The sequence below is a fragment of the Paramisgurnus dabryanus genome, chromosome 17, assembly GCF_030506205.2.
Source record: "Paramisgurnus dabryanus chromosome 17, PD_genome_1.1, whole genome shotgun sequence".
Lineage (NCBI taxonomy): Eukaryota > Metazoa > Chordata > Actinopteri > Cypriniformes > Cobitidae > Paramisgurnus > Paramisgurnus dabryanus.
The window spans coordinates 7,892,321-7,911,881 of record NC_133353.1 but is presented as its reverse complement, the minus strand read 5'-3'; the positions used below and the strand labels follow the sequence as shown (position 1 = coordinate 7,911,881).

Below are 19,561 nucleotides of genomic sequence, written 5' to 3'. Positions count from 1 at the left end.
ATTTATTTATGTATTTCTACATTTATTTATATCTGCATTTATTTATTTATGTATTTCAAAATTTTCTTTATTTCTGCATTTAATTAATTACTTAATTATTCCTGCATTTATTTATGTATTTCTACATGTATTTATTTCTACATATATTTATTTATGTATTTCTACATTCATTTATTTATTTCTGAATTTAATTAATTACTGATTTATTCCTGCATTTATTTATTTATGTATTTCTACATTTATTTATTTCTGCATTTTTTTATTTATGTATTTCTAAATTTTCTTTATTTCTGCATTTAATTAATTACTTAATTATTCCTGCATTTATTTATGTATTTCTACATGTATTTATTTCTACATATATTTATTTAGGTATTTCTACATGTATTTATTTATTTCTGCATTTAATTAATTACCGATTTATTCCTGCATTTATTTATTTATTCATTCATTTATGTATTTCTACATTTATTTATTCCTGCATTTAAGTGTTTTGGGTGTTATTAAAAGCTGCTTTTACTTTTAGGTTAATGCGCTCCAGGAGTTCCTCTACAGATGTGGGTTTAGCAGGTCTGCTTTTTCTCCTCTTCTTTACACTGCGTTTGGGTTTCTCTTCTTCATCGTTCAACACTTCTACGTAGATGAACTTAAAGGTTCCCACTTTATTATTTAGGAGCCCCATCCATGTGCCCATGGGCGGCTTGCTGATAATGTCAATCATATCTCCTCTCTGTAACAGTAAACACACACTACAGTATAAATCCAGTGACACCGACTATGAAAGCTATTCGTTTCATAAGAAATCAACCCTCGAACCTTGAGTTTGAGGGAGTCGGTGTCATACGGGCTGGGTGTGAAGTCTGTGTGTACGAGAGCTCGACCGCAGAACGGTCCTCTGTACGGCAATTCGTCTTCCTCGCCGTCCTCTGATTTGACACTCTCTCGGTTACTGGTAGAAGAATCTGTGGTGCTCACCGTCTGTCCACCTGCAAAAACAGACATATGCCTTATATTCTCTATTACCAACATAGGGGGAAATCCCAGAAAGGACGTTTTGTCATGTTTCGGTTACCCACAAACACACACTTACTCATAGAGCTCTGTCCACTCAACGAGCTTCTCAGACTCTCCACTGATCCTCCAGCTTTGAGTTTGGGTTTCTCCATCGAGTCTGTGTCCGTATGGGAACACTGGGGGCTGCTGGGAGCTCTGCTGGGACTCGACTGGTTAACAGAGATGAAAAACATACAGTGCTGTTCAACGGAGGCGCCAACAGGAGGTGCCAAAATAAAATCAACCAAATCATATGAAGCTGTATATAATTACAAATGAAAAAAATTCTGATCAAAATATTTTTAGGATCAGTGATGTTTGCTAAAGCCAGAATCGCTATGACTACTACGTATTTAAAGGAACAGTAAGAAATTGATATCAATTAATCATAAAATGACCCTGATATGTCACTAGACATTAGGAAATCATTTTTATTTCAAATACTTATATCACTGACAACAGTGGTCTGGCCAGGATATTGTCATTTAAAAAGTGGAGTTGCAGCCCTCAACTGATGTTTATGTTTTCATTTTGTGTATTGGCCACCAGTTGTGTGATTGCAGTACCAGTTTTAGCCACAAGTTTTGTTATTGCAATACCAGTTTTGGCCACAATCCTACATACTGTTCCTTTAAAGGGATGCTCCAGCCAAATATCAAAATTATCTCATGATTTACTCATATGTCCATCATCTTTCAGCCAAACACATTTGAAGTTATTTTAGTTTTTTCAAGCTTATAATGTGATAAAACAGGGATCAGGGAACAACTTATGACTTTAAACCCAAAAAAGTGCATACATGCTTCACAAAAGTTAATCCACACAGCCCCAATAGGTTAATAAAGGTATTTTGCAGGTAATTGATGCGATTTTATAAGAAAAATATCCATGTTTCAAACTTTATAAACTGTAATAACTAGCTTCCGGAACGGCGCCATCTTGGAATTTTAGCATAGTGAGCGCTGGTTGCCATTGGTACGTTGCGAAGTGAACCTCGTGAATCGCATGAGTCCAGTATAGTGTCGTTAACAGAAGCTAGTAATTATCGTTTATAAAGTTTAAAATATGGATATTTGTCTTACACTATTGCATAAATTACCTGCAGAAGAGCTTTATTAACCCCTTGATGCCATGTGGATTACTTCTGTGAAGTATGAATGCACTTTTTTGGGCTTCAAAGTCAGAAGTTATCACTGATCCCTGTTTTATCCCATTATAAGCCTGGAAAAACCTCTAGATCTGGATTTTCGTCTGAAAGATGATGCACATGTGTATCTCAGATTGCTTGAGGGCGAGTAAACCATGAGGTAATTTTCAGGGTTCCCACGGGTCCTTGAAATCCTTTAAAGTTTGTGAATTTGGGGGGAAAATTCAAGGCCCTGGGAAGTTTTTGAAAATATGCATACATAGAAACAGGTCATTGAAAGTGCTTGAATCTATTTTATGCAAGAAGTTTTTGGGAAAAAATCCATATTATTCTCTGTGTAGTGTAGGATAATATCATAATAATTCTAGACTTTTTAAGCACACATGCTAAACTGTTCGCTTTAAATGCTTTTATCTTCTGTAGCGAATGTTGATTCATACCAAAATGCTTTTTTGCATAGTTGTGTTTGACACATGAAAACGTCTCAGGTTACGAATGTAACTGTTGTTCCCTGAGAAGGGAACGAGACGCTGCGTCTCCCTTGCCATACTTCCTGCGCCCCTGTTACGCCGTCTTTGGCAATATTTCAGATAGTGATATACTACCTGGCTCCCGCGTCACCCTGTCTTTGTCGTTAAGCCTCAACATTGGTTGAATTTGATATACACATTCAGACGCACTTACCCTGCAGTGACGCAGCGCAAGTTCCCTCAAAAGGGAACTGTAACAATGTATCTTAAAAGGTAACACGATGTAACCTTGCTCTCACTTGAAATGTGTCCCCACATTTAGTCCTTGAATTTGAGGGTATTGGACCTGGAAAGTCCTTGAAAGGTCCTTGAATTTGAAGTTAACTAAGGGAAAATTGATATTGATATTTGGCTGGAGTATCGCTTTAAGCTTAGTGATATGAACCAAAACTTTGAACTTGTCAATATAGTAGCAGTAAAACAATGTAACTTTTATATTTTTTCCTATGTGGAATTGTTTAAAGTATTTGAAATGAATTGAAACAGTGTTTAATATTTTGAAGAGTCTCTGGCATTCCAAGGCCAATCTGCATTCCGCTTGGACAAAAATGACATTTTATCATTTCAAGCCACAACAGCGCCTTCAGTGTTTGTGTTAATAAATAATAATTCCTCATCACAGTTACCTGATCAGATGGAGAAGTGTATTTCTTGGATATGCGTTTCCTCATGGTCTCTTTAACAGACTTCACTTTCTTCCCCAGAGAGATCCGAGATGGTGTGGGAGATCGGGATGTGTCTCTCATGCTAATGTCTCTGTGGTCATTCTGTAGGAGATAGATGAGACGATATATAGAAAGACAGTTTTATCCTCAAAGTAGTTTGTGAATGTTTCAATATAAATGAAGACAGTTAGTATATAAATGATGTCCATACTGAAAAGTCACAGCTGTTGTTGCTCATGTACACGGGTCGATTTGTAAGATCAAATCCTCCAAAGCTATAGGTCCTCTGTAACACAAAGAAGAACAGTTGGTAAATAGTTGTTTGAATGACCCTCTCTTTAATGGGCAGCAGGTGTTTATTTCCGACCCTGGTTGCATGTGATATTGAAGACACTCACTCCATGATAGTTTGAGGAGCTTAGCGCTCGTCTCATCTCCCCATCCGTCACAGAGCGTGACATCCTGGGCTCGACCTCCCCGTCTACCTCGGAGAATGAGGATACGCTTCCAGCATCCGGTCCTAAAGCCGCTCCGCCCGGTCCTGATGCTGCTTCAAGACCCGCACTGCTGCTGGACTTGCTGAAGGTTTTGAAGAGCTTGTGACTGCTGCAGGTCTCTAAACTACTAGAGGAAGGAGATGTGGTCAGGCTGTCCAGAGAGAGTTGATCCTGAAGCATGGAGCTCAAGCCATCACCCTGAGACACGGTACGATGTTTCTGCACCCCAGAGTAGAGACACAGACCCTCCTCACCTGACTGAGACGCTTCTGGAGTCACTGGATCTGAGGGAAACAGGTGGACTTTTAAAAATCGCTATATAATAATAATAATAATAATAGCTAGAAAGCAAAAATGCCACTATTTACTTTCTCAATACAGGCTGTTCAATAAGTTGATACCTGATATTTTTATAATCCATTACCAAACATTGTAATTTGGGTTCAGTAAATATATCACAGTAAGTATCATTACAATTGGTTTGATACCATGTTATGTTATGTGTTATATGCTGTTATGTTATGCTATGCTATATGCTATGTTATGTTATATGTTATGCTATGTTATATGTTATGTTTTATTGCTGTGCTGCGATGCTATATGTTATGTCTTTTTGCATTGTGTTATATGCTATATGTTATGCTATGCTATATGCTATGTTATGTTATGCTATGCTATATGTTATGCTATGTTATATGTTATGTTTTATTGCTATGTGCTGCGATGCTATATGTTATGTCTCATTGCTATGTGTCATATGCTATATGTTATGTAATATGCTATATGTTATGTTATGTGCTATGTGTTATGTTATGCTATGTTATATTTTATATTATATGTTCTGTTATGTTATGCTATGTGTTATGCTATGCTATATGTTGTGCTATGCTATAACCTATGTTATACTATACTATGCTGTTAGGATATGCTATGCTATGGTTTTGTTATATGTTATGTTTTGTTATATGTTATGTTTATGTGCTGCAATGTGATGCTATGCTATATGTTATTGCTACGTGTTATATGCTATATGTTTTGTTATATGTTATGTGTTACATGTTATGTTATGCTATATGTTATGCTATGCAATGTTATGTTTTGCTATGTTATTTTATGCTAAGCTATGTTATGATATATGTTATATGTTACGCGATTCTATGCTATATGTTATGTGTTATTGCTACATGTTATTTACTATGCTATGGAATGGTATGCTATGCATTGGTATGTTATGCAATGGTATATGCTATGCTATGTTATGTTATATTTTATATTTGATTGCTACGTGCAGCGATGCTTTATGTTATGTGTTAATGCTATGTGTTATATGCTATGTTTTATGTGCTATGTGTTATAGGCTATATGTTATGTTATATCCTATGTGTTATGCTATGCTATGCTATGCTATGCTATAAGTTATGTGCTATGTGTTAAAGGCTATGTGTTATGATATGCTATGTGTTATGTTATATTTTGCTATATGTTATGTTATGTGTTATATGCTACATGTTATATTATATGTTATGTGCTATGTGTATGTTATACAGTATGTTAAGTGTAATGATTTTTACATATATAATGAAAAAATACATATTGAAGCTTATTAGCTTTAAGCAATCCAATATAGATTTCACTGACAGGTGTAAACACTGTAACACTATTTCACCATTGCTTTATGTTTACTTTGTGCATTTGTGCATGTGTATTTTATTAAAAGCATAAGTCACCCACCCTTTGCTACATGTTTTCTGGTCTCTTCTATCCTAATAAGCTTTTTTCTCACACGTCGGGTTGAATTGACGATTTTATGAAGCCGGCGGAAAGTGACAGACTCGTCCAGTTCATCTTCAGACTGATCTCTGGACTGCTTAAAAACATATAACAATATAAATACAAAAATACAGTACATTTTCATATGCAAGCTAGAAGTCAAGTGTTTAAACATAGACTGACAGCAGACTGTATTTTGTGTAATGGAAAGTATTTTCACTATTCTGACCACAAACTTTCTGTGGTGTTTAGTGTATGGCAAACCAAACATTGAGAATATATAACCTTTAAAAATAAGTGCATGTGAAAAACAAGATCTGAACCTGTTTAAAAACTGACAGACTAAGTAGTAGTTTTAGACCATGTACAAAATCCAGTTTTGTTATTTAAAAGATCAAAATAAAACCTTAAATTGAGTCTATGTAACATTTCTGATCATCTGATGTTTTAAGGACTGGTTTTACTGCTGTTTTTGTCTATTAAATTCAAAAGTTCATGAACAAAAGTCAGAGGAGATGAACAAGTAAACATCTCTCTTATAGTAGCACAGGTCGAAACGCTTTTAAAACTGTGTCTGTCTATTTCTCAGAAATCATCTGTGTCTGAGGCTTCACAAACCACATATACAAAAGAAAAACCAGACAGCAACAGGAAAACTTTAAATACAGCATCATTTACAGTTCATACATGTTAAACAGCGTGTATAAGATGAGCCGCTGTGCCTGAAATAAACTTAATGAAACGTGTCAGACTGCAGGTTTGATACTATTTGAGTTTATACGAGTTTAATGTTTGTTAGAAACGACTCTTGTGTGCAAAAGCTTTTTGGCTCTGATGGTAAGAAACTATTTCAGAGGGAGGAACAGGAATCTGTGAAATTCAACCATATAAAGTTAAACTATTGTTATTACTGAAGATAACAAAAACTTTACTCAGGTTATGGTTTGAGAAAGTTTGTTTATGGTGAAGAAAAACATTAAAAGTGATGTAATACGGTATACAATTATATTTTGCTATAATATATAGCAGGGGTTTTCAACTTTTTTGTCAGCTGAACCCCCTTGAACTAAATTACTTGAAGTACCCCTTGAGATTTTAAGTAAATATTTCAACAATTTAATAGCACATTTGCATGTTTAACTTTTTTCATATGTGTTTAAAAGTTGTATTTTACATAGTTACAGTTATTTTTACTGGTTATTGAACCTTCATGGGTAAAATTTTTTGTTTTGTTTTGTGTAATGTTTACATCACATTCAGAATAAACAAATAGTATTTGTAATAATATTTATTTACATTTTATGCAAAGCTCGTCACAACATGTATTTAACCCATCATGTGTGTGGTTCATTATGTCAAAATATGTGTTCGGCGCATCATGTGAACCTATGTGCATCACACGTCATGTCAAAATACGAGCCTGCTGCAGACACTTCGTAGGGGTTTGTAATAAAAGAGATGCTCGCGTTTGCCAGATACTCGCTTAATCTCATTTGTAATCAGAATTTAGTGTTAAGTTAATGGCTTGCAAGCATTTTGTGAACGCAAGCATTTTTTTTATCATAAACCCATTGGGCACTTATTTTGACATAATGCACGTAAGTTCACATGACGCACCAAACACATATTTTGACATAACGAGCAACACATACGACACTCCAAACACATATTTTGAATTCACGCCCCTCGTTAGAGAAGTCACCGGCCGTCCCTGTTAAATTAGTACCTAATTAATCGTTTTTATCAATTCAAAAAAAAAACTGCAATTCCCTCGCGAACCACCAGGGGTTCGAGACCCCAGTTTGGGAAACCATGATACATAGTATTGAATAAGCTTTAAAAAATTTAATGCATATTCATGAGTCTCCAAATTATCAACAACGCAGATGTCATCAAGTCCTTATTTTTAAACCTTTAATATTCAATCACCTCTTGTGACACAATACAGCATGAAATGCTTTTTTAAATTATTCACCTTATTGCACATTGATAAAGTGGTAATACCATGGTATTTTGCAATACTGCATGGTACGAAATAAGTAAAAAACCTGTATACCATGGTAAACCAAGGTAAATCTTTATGAACCCTTGTGATAGTCTGGATGTTCTGGGTGGTTGATAGACCACCACTGTTAGGTTGTTGCTTACTGGATCAAGTGAGAAAAGCCCTTAGGTTCAAGTCCTACCTTCAGTAAGTCTAACTGAATCTTTAGTTTTATCATCAGCCATGAGCAAACACAGTACTAAAATCCAGCAAACACTAAAAACAGTAGTCAGATGTGTGGCCATGTTGTGAAATTATGGAATGGGGTCTTCATCTAAAAACCCTAATCACACAATCCCTCCACAAAAGAGCTGGAGGCTGCAGCAGAGACCGAGCACAGCCCTGCATTCAACCAGCCAAAAATACACAATGGGGGGTTATAGGGTGGATGAATAGGACCCTGCCCGTGGGCCCAGAGGGGGTGAGACATCGCCCGGGGGTGGGACATTGGGTGAGGCGGGTGGCACGGTTTATATGTTGGACATGAAGGGGGGTAACAAATCCTCCCTGTAAGTCACATCTACCAATAAACACACTCATCACAACAAACATGGATTTAGTCTGAATCTACTTCAGGAGAGCGAGGAGCTCCGGGGGGAAGCCACATCTCTTGCTTTGCATCTGCAAATGTCTTTTTATAGACTGAATGTAAAGCAGAAGGGACTCACATGGAAGTAGGGGGATTCGGTCATAGAGAAACTTTGTGTGTCGCTCCATTCGATCACGTCTGTGCTATTGGACTGCTTGTTCTGTGTTTCATATTCCTTCAGCTGGGGGACAAGAAAAAAAACATCAGTGCACGTTGTTATAGTGAATCCGGTTTAAAAGCATCATTAGAAGCGCTTCGTACCCGAGCCAGAGCTTCCTCCACTGTGATCATCTTCTCCTTCACCATCATCATCAGTTGAATTCGCTCTTCATCGCTCATTGTGATCTCACTGGCCACAAAACCCAGGTCCTCCCCTAGAACACCAGTGGTTAAAGTCTATCATTTTAATCAACATTTATGGTGATCTAATCAAATTCTGATAACACTGTAAGTGGGATAAAGCACCTTTCGGTGGCACTCGGATGCTTTCTTTCTGCGTCTTGCGGAAACTTTGCCAGAACGATTTGTTTTTCTTTTTGCTGTCCCACTTTCCTGCTGTTTAAAGCAAACTTTTACAATCAATTAATGTCTTTACTGCATTTGATTTCTAAAATCTGTAAAACTGTAAAAAAGTAAGAGGTCCATAAAATCTGAAACCAAAAGTGAAACTATATGATTTTAATTATATAATTGAATAAAAAAAAGATAAAATAATGTTAAAATAGTTTCAGTTTAATTTAATGTCATCTGGCATGTAAATGACGATGTGATGATCCATGTTATCTAGCATCATCAAAAAATCTTGTGTGCTTCAATAAAAGCTTGTTTTGAAATTATTCTTAATTTTATTTCATAACATTTCGTTTTTTTTATTGATATATTAAAACATTTTATTTACTGATATTAAAATGATTTAAAATTACAGTATGGTCTTAGACTTTAAATCCCCAATGCATTTTTTTATTCCTATAGTAATGCATTTCCATTTTCATTTTTTTTTATAATTACTGGACAATTAAGCATTTTAAACTGTGTAAGGAGTAGTGCTGGGCATAGATTAATCTAGATTAATTTTATACAAAATAAAAGTAATTTTTTTGCATAATATATAAGTTTGTGCTTTGTGTAATTATTAAGTATATATAAATACACGCACATTAATGTATGTATTTAAGAAACATTTACATGTGTAAATATATTTATTTATATTTGTATATATTCTATATTATATATAAATAACAAAATATATAAATTAAAAAATTCTCATATAAATTTATTTATTTATTTATGTGTGTGTGTGTGTTTAAATATACATAATATTTACACACAGCACAAACTCATATATTATGCAAAAAATTACTTTTATTTTGTATGAGATTAATCTAGATTAATCTATGCCCAGCAAATTCTAGCCAATAAAATATTTTGGAATATCACATTACATACATAAAACTTTTTAAAAATTGTGACCATCGCTGCTATTTCAACTGTGAAATCAAATATGATCGAATAGACACAGAAAGTACCAACCTGATCCATCTTCAGAACTGGACTTCTGCATTGTTGGCCTGAAAGTAAAAGTACAAATATAAACATGAGCAAAGTGTAAAAAACAGGGTAAATAAGCATCTTTACCTCACCTGCTCTCCCTCATCATCATCTTCTTCATATATTGGTTCATTTCCAGCATTAATGTGTGTTTAACCTGTCAGCTGTTTGTCTCTTAACTAGTCTGCATCGTGATTAGAGCGAGTGTTTGATCAGAGCAGGTAAAGCAGACGCTGCTGTCGCTCTCAGTCACAATAAAAGCTTTTCACCCAGCGGAGGGCTTTTAAAGAGACAGAGGCGATCACATGGCTCATGAATTCCCCTTTGTATTTATTTTTCTCTCAGCGGTGTCTGTGGTGCTGATGTTTGCATGGAGATCTGCAGAACCGTAAGGGCAAATCTGTTTTGATCCTGTATTTAAAACACTTTCTTAAAACATTTTATAACAATGTATAAATAACTCACTGATACTAATATTGATTCTCCAATATAGCTTATAAGCTTAACTGTAACCTGAAAATGTACATATGCACGTATCGGTTATTTATCAATGACTTTAAGTATTAAAAGTATGGTCATGAACACCTGCCGTAAGTATTTCAGGGAAAGAAATGCTTTTTTTACTTTGCATTAGTCGTTCATTACGTGTACGAACATGCTGATTCAAATAATGCCTCATTTGGTGCACAATGAAAGGAAGGAACAGGAGGACAAACGGGGTCAAAAGGAAATACATGTATCATCTCCAATTTCCAGATGACCGGATATGTTTCATTGTGGAGTAATGCTCTGGTCTCTTGTGTCCTATGTAAGTATGTCCAGGAACTTCAAACACGATTACCTTTCATTTTCAGATTGACTCTTATTGGACCTTTAACATGTGAACCCAAAACCATTTACCAAATACATTTCATCTCTTGATCGCATACCTTCTCTCTACCTCAGGGGTGGAAACTGCACTGGAAAGTCCAAGTGATTCCTGGGAAAAACAAAACATAGTTTATTTAGTTTGAGACTATTTATAGATGAACAAAGTAAAAATGACACAATCAATGCCTTTCCCATAAAAGCACAAGATGTTTGTAGGGTTCATTCTGACTCACCTGGATCTCCAGGCGCAACTGAAGGGATGCCGTTGATTCAGACTTTCCCTAAAAACAACACAATACAGCATTTTCACCAAAACCTCCCAGACAAACTGTTAAACTGTTATCTAGCCACACAAAATGTTATCTACATGATGTTCTGGGACAAATGATGTCTCATTTTCAAAGGGTGACGTTTGGTTACTCCCATTTATAAATGTAGACGGGGCATACAATGAAAGATAACATGTTTAAAATAAATAAAAGTACAGAAATAGAAAGTGAATTTAAGATCATATTACCGCCTCTGCTTCCTGAGAAACTCTCCGCTTGCGTAACTCCTCCATTCTGTCACACACGTCGCTGTAAGATGTGCTGTAATACTCTGAATACTCCTGGGCCAAATCCTCAATGTTAGCCAGAGATCCATCCTACGGCACACGAGAACAATGAAGTCATTATTTACAGTCTGTGAAGAAAACAATGTGCTACAATCACTATTGAGAATCTTTCTCCTTTCTGTCTTTTCTGGATTGTCAAAGATTAATAAGAAACGAGAATCAGTCAAGCATCTCTTTAAAAGCTATTTTAGATCAACTCCAGACCGTATGAGACCATATGGCCTGGTCTATTGGATAAATATCTGGTCTGGTAACAAAGGTTGGTTTGAGTCCCATCAGGGGTCCACGAGGGACTGAATTTAACATCAGGTAACTAAGGGTCTCTTTAATTACCTTTATGCTGTTTTTCAACAAATAAGGTTTTAACTATGTTACTTCAGTGATGAAAATAGAAGATATTTAGGATTAAGGAGTAAAATAAAATCAATTTTATTTTTTATATTTTTATTTTGTTGTTAGTCTACCCATATGACAAAAAAATACATTTCCCTGGCCAAAATATATTTTAAATATATGCTAAATACATTTTGTAGAAGGTAATGCCCAATTTTGAATTTGAAAATACAGTATATTTAGTTTTAACCTTCATATATCAACAAACATTTCAAAATCTATTTAAAGGGGAAGCAAATACATTTCTAATTTTACTTCCCATATGACAAAAAAGTATTTTTATTCCTGAATATATTTTAAATATGTGCTAAATACAAGTTAATTTTATAAAGTATATTTTTGAAGTGGAAAATATATTTCATTTTAACTTTTTTTAAACCATAATGTTTATAGGTCCGTAACAAAAGTTTTTCTTCCAATACGATGTGAATACATTTCCATGGATTGAAATATATGGAAATAAATAAATATATTTTTAATGCTTTACAATTTATTTACTTGAAAAATATTCCAAAATATACAACAAAATGGGCAAAAATTATATCGGTGAAAAAATATTTTTGTAAACATTCCAAAATTACCGAGCCCTTAAGGTGACATCGGAGTAATAAAAACCTAAAGTTTAGTTTCATGTGCTCACCCGAAACCTTCATGTGCAGAATTTTTTTTAAAGTTTAGTTTTTTGTGCTCACGTGAAACTTTCACATGCTCATGTGAAAAAATGTGCGCACGTGAAAGTTTCAGCTGCGCACGGGATAGTTTCATGTCCCCATAGGGGCTCCGTACAAAATATATTTCAGCAAATATACTTTTGGCCATTTTTTACGTATCATCACAAATCTTGTATCTCCATATTTTATAAAATTTTATTTCATTTTTTGTCATAACTCATTAATATTGTCACTCTTTATGTTTGTAAGTGGGTTTTGCAAATATTCCATCAATAAAAAAATATTAAAAGTGCTTGTCAACTTTAGACAACATGGTAGTAGGTAATCATTAAAAAATACAGCGTTTATTCTGTTTCTCAAAAAAAGAGTGAATTTGGACATACAAGCTTTCGGAAGGACAGCGACGACATTTTGAAATCTATAAAAAAATATTTTTTTAAATACATTTTTTGCCGTATGGGTTCTATACAGAGATTTAACTGATACAATAATCCAGGAGTCAATATCCCACTGTGCTTCATTCTGCTGTTTCCTGCAAAAATAAATCTGATGAACCTCATTTAGATCCAAGTTAATAGAGTCCAAAAACATCTTCCTGCTATTGTGTGACACATACTCGACATGTGTTATGAGTTCAGTGAAGACCTTGAGGAGCTGCGGGCAAGACAACATCTCAAAATCTGCAAAATCATCTCCTCAAACTTTTAAAAGAATTTATGAGCATCCTGACATTTAAGTGAACTATGCCCGTATGCACACATTCAAATCATTAGGTCAGCAACAGCACTGAAGTTTAAACCAGGGTATGGTTTACCATAACAAACTGCAGGAAAACCACAACACTGGACTGCTACCAACCTACATCATGCACTTTAAACTAAAGTATGTACTTCACTGGGGATTCACTATTAAAATGAATGAACTTGAAACAAAAATGACTTACAAACTTCATAAACGAAAACATCTTGACATTTAACTGCCTTTGATGACATTTAAAACGTGGCCATTTATTTTCCTGTTTTCATTTTACTACACATCACGTATCAAGATTCACATGCCGATGATAAAATAATAGACCTTTAATTTAAATGCCAGGAAATATTCTGCATACTAATTAAACATTAACTAATGCTGAATGCATTTAAAAGAGGACTTGGACACAAAGCATCCACAACTTAATAATAAATCACATTAAACTCACCAAGATATTCATCATGTCTGCCCATACACATGAAAAACTGTCTGGTGTGCTTAAATCTGCACACGCATCTTGTTCAGTGTTTGTCTCCATAGTAAATAATCCAGTATAACACAGGAGAGATGGGTTTAATCCATAATACTCCAAAAAAACTGAGATTTACAAAAATGTCAACAAACAAAGTAACCAACGTTCTTCATCGTGTATCTCCAAATTATCCAAGAGAACTGCTGAGATACTCCTGCTGTCCAACAATCAGATGTCCAAATATACTTCAGAACCTTCAAGACAAACCTAATAATGTACAATAATGAGCTTTAACATTTTAAGCAGCCAGTGAACCTCCAGAAAAAAACTAAATATTGCAATCTTTAAGCAGGACCGCTCTGTGAACTCAATATACCTTATTTACCGAGTCCTGTAACCTATGTGTGCTATATCAGATCTCTCTCTCTCTCTCTCTCTCTCTCTCTCTCTCTCTCTCTCTCTCTGTGTGTGTGTGCACCTGCGCTGTTTATCTCTGATGTTCACACACACTGAACAGTTTATAAGGGTGATTAATATTCTGCAGACTGACCAGAGCTCTGCTGCAGGAAGTGACACAGCCAAAGACTCACTTGGCTCAGATTTACACACATCAGTGAAGACTCAAAGACTTCATTCAACACAGCCTTTAAGGACATAAACAATGATGCGCATTATAAAAACAAACACCAAAACCAAAATTATATGCACTATGAATACATTAATATCAACAACCTTAAAGGGCACCAGGTGTGCCCAGAATGTGTCAGTGACATTTCAACTCAAAATACCCCACAGACCATTTATTATAGCATGTCCAAAAACACGCTGTTTTCGTGTCTGTACCTTTAATTGCAAATGAGCTACTGCTCCTCACCCCCTTACCAAGAAACAGTATGCGCTCATGACACTCACTCACTATGGCAGACAGCTTAAAACTCGCCGATTGCAGAAACTATTGTAATGCAGGACTGCCAGTCAGTAACTGTGGGCGGGGCTTAACCAGTGTGACATCACATTAACAGGAGAATTTAAAAAGTCTAATGAGACTGCTTAAGTTTAATGGGGATTAAAAAAGAAGAAGTGGGTGAATATTCACACACTGCCAACACACATTTTTGTACAAACACACATTTATTTAAACGTAGATTTTGCATAATAAATGCCCCTTTAGGGTGGCTAGAAAAACTAAAATTGTTATTTACTCATGTCGTCCCAGTCGTGCACAATGTTCTTTCTACTGAAAAACATAAAATGAGATGATGTATTCAAAATGGTCTATAATACTATATTATAAGGGGCTATTCACATTTCGTGTCTTTTGCGCATCAAGTTCGTTATTTCAAATGTAGGCGTGCGTTATGCCCACTCATAATGAAAGCGACGCGCACACGGTGCGACATGCTCGTTTTTCCAGGCGCGTCCACACCGCATCGAGTTAAAAACATTTCAACTTTTCAGAATGCCGCAAGTGCACCACAGGTCATGTGACAAGAACCAAACAACGGTTGCGTTTTCCTCGCGGTTTTAGACGTGAAATGAACCTCCCCTAAGACTTCTGAAGTGATTCCATAGCTTTATGGCAGAATTCTTACGCCGGTGGCTGGCGTACGTTTTCAATTGTTTCCAAAGGAAGCACGGCGCTTTTCAAAAAAGCCAGCAGCTGGCATTTTTTTCCATGCTGAAAGGCGGCGCTCTACGGTTTTTCCATGCTCAGTGCCGAAAGTTGAAAAATATTCCACTTTGGGTGAAAAGCACAGCTCGTCAAGTCAGTTTTCACACGGTTGTCCAATCGCAGTGGAGACGGGGCGGGATAAACATCACAACAACCAACTGGGGCATTGTTCAACAACTGATAAACAAAGCAGAAGTATCACAGCAACCAAAGCGCTCAGCTAAAAAAGCCAACAGACAGTCGGCTGAAAAAAAGCTGATAGTCGGCGTCTGCCTGACATTTTCAGCCTCGTTTAAAAGCTTTGGTGTGCGCACCAAACTTCAGTTCTGTGTTCTCACAGATAAAATCTAAAAGTAGTGTAACCGCTATAAAACTTTGACCTGAACCTTTCTGCTTCTTTTCCCACAAACCTCTTGATTACAAATAAAAACATGAGAGGTCTGTACTATGGGGTAATAGTTAAGCTACAATTTGCCAAAAATGGCTTTGAATGCTGTAATGGGACATCAACAAATGCCAAAAAGATCTAAGGGCACAAAACAGATTCTTATACTCGTGAGACGATATGAGACGTTCCCTTCATTCCGCTGAAAACATGCACATTCCTTCAAGGCGAGAGGCTCGGGGGTCTCGTGGTCGCGCTCGCTGTGACTGCCTCGACTGTGCTCAAAGAGAGAAGCATTCATTTGTTAAGTGACATGCCCTCGAGTCAAAGCTGCACCAAATCTGGCCATTTTTCATCAATGCAATGAGAAGAGTCCAGCTCTGTGATGTGGTCAATATGAGCTGCCGTGATAAACACGTTATTATGGTCCAATCACATGACCAGCCTGCTTTCTTCAGTGTGCAACATATTCTTTGCATGCAAACATCTATTTTCAAGCTGGAGGATTAAAAGAGCTGTGAATAATATTAAATATTCAAGCCACATGTTATTTCTTTATTTTAATGTGGAATATTGATCATAAAAACATACAGAAGAGTTACACTCTAATACAATAAAGGTGCTCCATGATGTCATAAAAGAACAATTTTGGGCATGGACAGTTCCATAAACAACTGAAGAACCTTTTGGTTTCAAAAACCTTTGACTGGACGGTTCTTTAAGGTACCAAAAATGGTTCTTCTATTGTATCTATGAGGTTTTTTTAAAAGGATTTCTCCACAAAAAATTCTGATAATTTACTCACCCCCATGTCATCCAAGATGTTATGTTTTTCTTTGTTCAGTCGAGAAGAAATTAAGTATTTTTAGGAAAACATCTCAAGATTTTTCTCCATATAGTGGACTTTAGTTACAGTTTCAACTCAGCTTCAAAGCGCTCTAAATGATCCCAACCGAGGCATAAGGGTCTTATCTAACAAAACAATCGTCATATTTGTCCAAAAATAAGTATCTTTAAACCACAACTTCTAGTCTTGCACTAGCCGTGTAATGAGTGACATTGCGTATTACATAATCACGTCGAAAGGTCACGCATGACCAGTGGCGGCCGGTGACTTCTTTTTCGAGGGCGCACGATGCGAAGCTTGTCACAATGTACATGTATGTAGCACATCATGTGTGTGGTTCGTCATTTTAAAATATGTGTTCTGCGTGTCGAGTGATCCTATGTGCATCACGTGTCGTGCCAAAATAAGTGCTTGCTGCAGACGCGTCTAAAGGATTTATGATAAAAGAGACGCTCACGTTTGCCAGACATTCTCATAATCTCATGCGTAATCAGAGTTTAGTGTTAAGTTACAGTCTTGCGAGTATTTTGTGAACGTGAGCGTCTCTTTTATCAAAAACGCTTTTGAAGCATGTGCAGCAGGCACTTATTTTGACAAGACTTGTGATGCACATGGTTCACATGACGCAACAAACACATATTTTGAAAAACGAGCAACACACATGACACTCCGAACACACATTTTGAATTCGCACCCCTCTGAAAGAAGTCACCGCCGCCACTGCGCATGACGTATGCGAAACTACCGCTCCAGTTTACAAGTGTGGAGAAAAAGAACAGTTCTGACGTTGTTGTATGTGGAGTGATACTAAATAATGTCTTTGTGTCAGTTTATTGTTTAAAATGGTCCGCAAGTCTGCTTTTCACATATGTAACGCATGACCTTTTGATGTGATTACGTAATACGCAAGGTCGCACTGATGCATAGAACGCCTAATGCAAGATGAGAAGTTGTGGTGTAAAGTAAATTTTTTGGGGGGGGAATATTCCACGTGCCAACATAAGTAAATTGCGTTGGAGAATCATTTAAATAATTTCCTCCCATAAATTTTGCGTCTGAAAGGGAAACTCCTACAAGGTCAGTCACAGAAAAAACTAGAGGCTTTCGTAAATATTTTTGTTACAACGTATTGTTACGTTTAAACTACGTTTATTGGTGCAACGCAAAAACATTTAGTAGTGCGTAAGTTGTAACTTAGTGCCCAGTTACTTCGTAACTAGGCTACGTTGTAACTTATGCACAGCTGGTGTGGAAGAGGCGGCAAGCACAAGTGATGTTAAGTCAATGTAAAGACACGAATAGGCATCCTGCGGCGCGGTACGCACAAATTGTGTATTGCAGCGGGAAACGCGAGAGTTGAGAAATCTGAACTTTGGCGGATATTCGCGCCGTGGTAACCAATAAGTAGCTTGCTCTAGTAGTCACATGCTTACAGGGAGCGAGCGGAGTAGCAAAAGCTCCTCCCATGACGTGAATTTCCGCACGAATGTCTAAATGACTGGAATTTCACGCGTGGCTTTCATGCACGAATGACGCAAGTCATCTCAAAATGTTCAAGCGTCCAACTATGCGCAAATAGCGTGTTTTTGCCGCCTGTACCGCGGCTGGTGTGAACGCCACGTTAGAGTGTGGGGGTGAGTAAATGATTAAGATTTTTTTAATAAAAGTGGAGTACTCCTTTAAGTATGGAATCGAGTTACTAAAGTGAATCTTGACAAAACCTGTCAAAATATTATTTTTTATTTTGATAGCAAATACATACATTTAATTTCCATTACAGTACTGAAAATCTGATTCTTTAGGGAAAATGTTTTAATTTACTTAACGGAAAAATGTGATTTCTATCTTTCTTGAGTTGGGATGAAATATATACTTACTAGGTTTTGTGAGATCCATAGTTGAATAGTTCATATGACTATGATATGATTGCAAGAATGCTGTGTGTGATTGTTTACTGGTTCAGGTCAATGTAAATGTACAATAATGGTAATTAAAATGTTTCCACTAGCTGAATAAAAGAATAGAAAAGTGGCTAAACGGCTAAAAGTCAAGAAATTGGTTGGCCGAATAAATCCCTGTGCAATGTCTTGTTTGCATGAAACAATAAGCTTCCAAATGATGTTTATCCTGTATGAGCACACATAGGGAACTCATAAAGATTTATCACAAACAAGAACAGCTCACAATAAACCCAACAAGCATATATGAGAACCCAAACTAAATCTTCTACATCTACTACTACTTAAGCATGTGGACCTCTCCGTGAGACCATGAGAACCTCTTTCAGATGTTTCAAAAAGCTGACGGGACACGGCTTGGCTTCGAGAGAGAGAGAGGAAATGACACAAGCAGGAATACATTTCAGCTGTATCACTGTCATTCATTAACCCACACAAAAATGTGAAGGGAAAACATCTGAAAGTTTATAAATAATGGCCATGTAATGCAGCGTAAGACATTTCCAAGTGTGTCAGAGGAAATCCTGCCGTTCTCTCGAGTTGCCTGCAGGACACATGAATGCTCTGAGATGTTTAAGAGTTTCTGTAATCAAATACATCTGTGCTGCTGTTCCTGCTCAACTCACGTCCTTTACATTCACATGTGCAAACAGACGCCTCAAAACTTTCTTTTTTCAAAACAGAAAGATTTAAAAGAAAACACCCAAGACTGAGACCCAACGGTTCCTTCCATTCTTAGCCTACAGAAGAAATGACGGGAACAATCAATGCCAGACAAAACATTCAAACGTAAACAGAGTTACACCGTTGTTAAATAGCAATGTGTGAGAAGCACAAATAGTGTTTGTGTATATGAAGTATACATTTATGTATCTAGGGGTTCATCTTTTGTTCTGCATAAATTAAATCACATCAGTACTGCTATACAGTTCTCAAGATTTCATTAACACACAGCTCATTTACTGTAATCACAATATTATGCAAACAAATAAACAAAGAATACCAATCAATTAACAGCATGCAAAAATGTTTCAATGATGTCATTGCGGTTGGAGAAGACATTCCCAAACTTTAAACTTTA

General features: G+C 36.3%; 1 protein-coding gene across 5 annotated transcripts in view; it reads right to left on the bottom strand.

The window, feature by feature from the left end:
- sash1b (SAM and SH3 domain containing 1b) overlaps nucleotides 1–19,561 on the bottom strand; it is an 87,071-nt gene that overhangs the window by 6,582 nt on the left and 60,928 nt on the right. For 2 of the 5 annotated variants that reach the window (XM_065254382.1, XM_065254407.1), the window contains 14 exons: nucleotides 11,231–11,359; nucleotides 10,947–10,994; nucleotides 10,773–10,822; nucleotides 9,826–9,863; nucleotides 8,761–8,850; nucleotides 8,557–8,669; nucleotides 8,375–8,476; nucleotides 5,624–5,759; nucleotides 3,794–4,176; nucleotides 3,607–3,681; nucleotides 3,357–3,497; nucleotides 1,091–1,223; nucleotides 817–986; nucleotides 521–730 (listed from right to left, as the gene is read on the bottom strand). In XM_065254382.1, the coding sequence (XP_065110454.1) occupies nucleotides 521–730; nucleotides 817–986; nucleotides 1,091–1,223; nucleotides 3,357–3,497; nucleotides 3,607–3,681; nucleotides 3,794–4,176; nucleotides 5,624–5,759; nucleotides 8,375–8,476; nucleotides 8,557–8,669; nucleotides 8,761–8,850; nucleotides 9,826–9,863; nucleotides 10,773–10,822; nucleotides 10,947–10,994; nucleotides 11,231–11,359 (1,818 nt within the window). Of the gene's footprint in view, nucleotides 1–520; nucleotides 731–816; nucleotides 987–1,090; nucleotides 1,224–3,356; nucleotides 3,498–3,606; nucleotides 3,682–3,793; nucleotides 4,177–5,623; nucleotides 5,760–8,374; nucleotides 8,477–8,556; nucleotides 8,670–8,760; nucleotides 8,851–9,825; nucleotides 9,864–10,772; nucleotides 10,823–10,946; nucleotides 10,995–11,230; nucleotides 11,360–13,594; nucleotides 14,043–19,561 lie in introns of those variants that run through there. The other 3 variants (XM_065254397.2, XM_065254422.1, XM_065254388.1) reach the window with 3 other exon arrangements.